This window comes from Helianthus annuus, chromosome 10, assembly GCF_002127325.2.
Source record: "Helianthus annuus cultivar XRQ/B chromosome 10, HanXRQr2.0-SUNRISE, whole genome shotgun sequence".
NCBI lineage: Eukaryota > Viridiplantae > Streptophyta > Magnoliopsida > Asterales > Asteraceae > Helianthus > Helianthus annuus.
The window spans coordinates 148,706,827-148,711,875 of NC_035442.2; the positions used below are offsets into that span (position 1 = coordinate 148,706,827).

The 5,049-nt window shown below is 34.9% G+C and overlaps 1 protein-coding gene across 1 annotated transcript; it reads right to left on the reverse strand.

Annotated features, from left to right (window-relative positions):
* Positions 1 to 3,487: 3,487 nt before the first annotated feature.
* LOC110882860 (protein FAR1-RELATED SEQUENCE 2-like) lies at positions 3,488 to 4,788 on the reverse strand. The gene is made up of 3 exons (XM_022130769.1): positions 4,514 to 4,788; positions 3,912 to 4,170; positions 3,488 to 3,778 (listed from the first exon to the last, which is right to left on the reverse strand). Exons 1-3 carry the CDS (start codon positions 4,786 to 4,788, stop codon positions 3,488 to 3,490), a joined length of 825 nt encoding a protein of 274 aa, XP_021986461.1.
* Between the last annotated feature and the right edge of the window lie 261 nt (positions 4,789 to 5,049).

Consider the following 5,049-nt stretch of genomic DNA (forward strand, 5'->3'; position numbering starts at 1 on the left):
GCAATTGTTATTTATTCTGCAATAGGTTATAAAACAGTTTATATAACTTTTATAAATTGGTAAATCAGATATGACAATTTATTTATAAAAAATCAGTTCATGAAACTGGTTTTAAGTTAATTAATATTAAGTTTCGTTTAAAATTCTAAATAACAAATCTGTTTTATATAAAACAAAAAAGAAGCATGTGTTTTGTATTCATTACCCTACATATACAAAAACCAAATGGGGGAATAGTGCCAGGCAGTGCTGACATTCCCCCATTTGCCCAACACGTTTATTGTTTTATATCCATTTTAAAATTACGTTTTTACCTCAGCTCAAAATAAAATTACGCTTTCTGTCCATCTCAAAATTACGATATTACTCTCAATTACCCTACATATACAAAAACCAAATGGGGAATAGTGCCAGGCAGCTGCCTGGCACTCCCCCATTGGACCAACACGTTTATTGTTTTATATCCATTTTAAAATTACGTTTTTTCCTCCAGCTCAAAATAAAATTACGCTTTTTGTCCCCATCTCAAAATTACGATCTTACCCTCAATTCAAAATTACGACTTTGCCTGGCACTCTCCCTCTTTAAAATTACGGTTTTGCCCCAGCTCAAAATAAATTACGCTTTTGTCCCCAACTCAAAATTATGATTTTTCCCTCCATTCAAAATAAAATTGTGGTTTTGCCCTCAGCTCAGAATTACCTTTTCGCCCCCAGTTCAAAATAAAATTTTGTTTTGTCCCCACTTAAAAATTACGATTTTGCCCTCTGTTCAAAAATGTGATTTTTCTCCGTTTAAAAATTGTTATTTCGCCCTCGATTCAAAATTACGTTTTTTCCACAATTCAAAATAAAATTATGTTTTTGCCCCCAACTCAAAAATACGATTTTGCACTCGGTTCAAAATAAAATTGTGCTTTTGCCTCAAGCTTAAAATTATGATTGTGCCCTTAGTTCAAATTTATATTACGTTGTTACCCCAGGTTAAAAATTACGAATTTGCCCCTGTGAAAATTTACAATTTTGCCCCAGGTTCAAATTTACAGTATTGCCATTACTTTAGCTTTTGTCAAATTACGATTTTACCCCAGTCAAAAAATACAACTTTCCCTCAGTTAAAAATTACAATATTGCCATTGTTTTAGTTTTTATCAAAACTATAAAAGTGTTTTGTTTTAATTGGTTGACTCGATTTAATTGTTTTCCGTGTCAATGAGCTGACTAACACTCGCTCATTATTCGGCCATCGCCCCGCAACGCGGGCGGGGCATCAACTAGTTGAAAACAATTGGCAAATAATTTTATAAAACTTCAATAATGGTTTTACTAAAATTCCAAAAACTTAAAATTTGTCTTAAACATTGCAAATCTAAACAAAAATTGTTTTTCCATATATATATATAGTGTCAGGATTTAAAGAAAACGGTGAAAAGTGTGAGAATAGTGAAAACACTTATAGATCGTCAGATCAAAACAATCTGTGGACTAGATTGGCGCGGTGGAGTTTTCATAAATAACATCAATTTTATTACGTGGACGCGATTCATTAAGGGTAAAAAGGTCTTTAGACTTCTCTACACAAAACGCCAAACTCATGAATAAAACGCCATTAAATTCCCGCCTTAAACTACAAAACACACATCATCCTAATCTAAACGCCATTAAATATAAAACGCCAAACTTTGTTTCTAAACGATAAAGCTGAACAAGCAGTAACTGAAACGACGGAACTTAATTACTAGCATTTATTATAATAAAATCCCGCCTAAAATACGCGCCAAAAAATCCTATATGAACATCTCAGACCTTCCATTAAACACACCAAACCCAAAACGCCATATTTTACTATATACCATTTATCTTAGAAACGCCAAAAAAACCCAAACATCAAAGATTCGAATCAACGTTTCTTTGAGATACACTATTTTCTCAGTAAACTTTCACTCAATGTGATGGGCAAAATCCTTATGTGGGGATATTGTCCATTTTATTGAGCAAAATCTTATTGAGTTTATCCTCAATATAAACGCCAAAACATACAAAAACCATAATTTGCAAAACGTCATTTCTTGCAGATTCAGTTTTGTTCTCAATAAAGTTTCGCTGAATGGGGTGGACAACATTGTTAGACATCTTTCTTAACTGAGGATTAACATTGTTATCCATCTTATTCTGCAAAACACTATTGAGTTTAGCATGACCAAATTAGAGGTTTAAGGTACTTTTATTTAGTAAAAGACGTTTTTTGGCATTTGGTTTGCGTGTACGATCTTATATTGTTTTTATGTAACTTCCAAGTAAAATGTTATGAACAATAAGTAGAAAAAAAAGGGAAAAAATGTGATATAAGAGATATAAAACACCAAATTCCAATCTGTGTGTTTTGTAACAATGAAAAATAAAAAAAAACCGCCAAACTACTCTTCACTTGCTCTCGAAGACCGTGCCTTTTTGCATGTCGATACGTAGTGTCCATAGCCTTTGCAATTCTGACATTGTCTTTCTTTGGCCCCGGGTTTCGACTTTGATTTCGTTTTCTCAATTGCTATCTCCTGTTTAGATTTCAGGCACTTCTGGGTTCCAGAACCTTTGGACTTATACCCAACAGGGACTCTTATCGGATTCTTGTCGTTTTTATATTGACCGGTTATCTCTGCAAATCTATCCCTAGTACTAGCAGGAGGAGCAACAATCTGCATATCTTGAACCTTCTTCATATAAGATTGAACATGATCCTTGTATAAGGATAACTCCTCTTTATTACCAGATAAACGGTTCAAAGTATACTCCGTTGAAAAAATAATCATCATACTTTGTACATCGGGATCTAGCTCGGTCATATATTCACGACTAATTTAGTATTCGGAAGAGCAGTTTGGGGAAGCCTCTTTACGCCATCAATTCAAAATGTATTGTTTTGGAAATTCCCTAATGTCCAAACTTCTCAAAACATAGAATATATGTCTACATAGCAAACCAAACTGCTCAAAACGCCTGCATGAGCAACTGCATGTGCAATCAGACTTACGGTACATTACCTAAAAACGCCAAAAACAATATCTCTATAATGCCACGCAGAGAATGTTTGTATAAAAAAACAAAAAAAAAACACAATAACCGGATAAAAAACAAACTAAATGTTATAATAGAATATGATAAACGACATATACAGAAAACGCCATATAAAAAAAACAAAAACGCCATTGTTTACCTCAAATAAGGATGTATAAGGCTGCTGGAAATCATTTATGTAAAACTTAACAAACCCATCGGGCTAATCTTCGTAACGTTGATCTATGCAATCCGCAATTCCGATTAGCTTAGCTTGAACGTCACAAAAAATATGTTTCATGTATATATCAGCAGCTTGGCCCTCCAACACTTGGTAATTACTCTTCAACTGGGGGCGGTTGTGTCGAGATTCATGATCATTTTTCCGGTGCGTGTGACGCTGTGCTTCTGTTGCAGTTTCGTAATGAGTCATGAACTCAACCAGAGTAGCTTTTGAATTGCACACTTGACCAAAAAAAATGATTCTTATTCTCGGACCTCGATGTCGTTCGCATAAGGCCCGAAAGCTCTTCCATTCTATAGTATGCAGGGATCCAAGGTTCCCTGAGTGCAAAAATATCAGATAGCCAGTCATTATCTGCTAAATTGAACTCTCTGATAACTACTTCCCATTCTGATTCAAACTCTTCGGGTGTAAGAATATCCATCCACACAACACCATAAATACGTTCTTTAAAATTGGTGGAATTGCATAGCCTAACACCAACCTACGTATAACACGAAAACACCATGCAAAAAAACATATATATTACACACAGACAAAATTACATGAAAAAACAGTAACGAGGTACAAAACGCCATATATCTTAAAACAGCAAACATAAAAATAAGGAAATCAACCTTCAAAGAAAGTTTATGCATCATATGCCACATGCATAATCGATGCCTCATGTCAACAAATACAGCAGAAATAGCCTTCTTCATTGCTAGATCTTGGTCAGTGACAACAACTTTTAGTTGAGAACCAACAGCTTTTACAAAAACTCTCAACAACCAAATATACGTATTAGCAGTTTCGGGCGCCAATAATGCAGCACCAAATATAACATTGCAGTGGTGATGGTCTATACCAGTGAACAGTACAAACACCAAAGCGTATCTACATATGAAAATGCCATGAGAAATGAAACGATAATAAAAACGCCATTGCATGTAAACTCAGAAAAATCCCAATGCATGTAACCACTGAAAACGCCAAAAGAACATAAAAAATTGAATTATAAAATACTACTTGTTGGAATGATACGTGGCGTCAAATGAAATCACATCACCAAACACGTGGTAATTACATTTGGCTTGATCATCACACCAAAAAAGTCCCTTCGAATGATTGTCTTCGTCTGTGAAGTAATCGTACGAGAAATTAGGCTGGGACTTTTTTTTCATCTAAATGTCTCACAACCATCTCAGAGTCGTATTCCCCTATAAACAAATTAATTTGCCTCTTGTAGTTCTTAAATTCAACTTTACTCGCACCCACATCTTCAAAACCACCAAAACAAGTCTTCATAACATTAAACGCCTTAACTGGACCCAAATTCAACTTAGACATGCTGTGTATAACATGCTTCTGGAACTGAGTGAGGTGTCGTTCAGTTGGAAGAAAATCCTTATCAGGACATTTAACAAGATCATGGTTGTGCTCCTCAACAAACTTATAGACCTTCCATGATCCAACCTCAAAAATTACACATAACAGTGCACCACAATTAGTCATCTTTAAAAAGTTGGATCGCACTAACTGTTCTTTTTTATTGGGGTCTAACGTTGATACCTTCTTGTCCTTATATACCCCAGCTCTCGTACACATGTAATACTTAATATGTCTTACACCTTTGGCGTTTATCTTTTCAGTCCCTTTCCTGACTGAAAAACCACAAGCCTTGGCATACGTAACATACATTGAATAACAATCATCGAGGCTTGTGAATATCATGTCTATTCTGGGGTTTATTTCTTCACTAACGTAAGGAATGAT

What these genes read in the sequence shown, in the direction of transcription:
- LOC110882860 (XM_022130769.1), bottom strand. Translation starts at nt 4,788, where the DNA reads ATGACTAATTGTGGTGCACTGTTATGTGTAATTTTTGAGGTTGGATCA. An exon ending in GAATTTAAGAACTACAAGAG is followed by an intron (nt 4,171 to 4,513) that starts GCAAATTAATTT and finishes TTTCATATGTAG; the next exon opens with ATACGCTTTGGTGTTTGTAC. An exon ending in TGCATAAACTTTCTTTGAAG is followed by an intron (nt 3,779 to 3,911) that starts GTTGATTTCCTT and finishes TGTTATACGTAG; the next exon opens with GTTGGTGTTAGGCTATGCAA.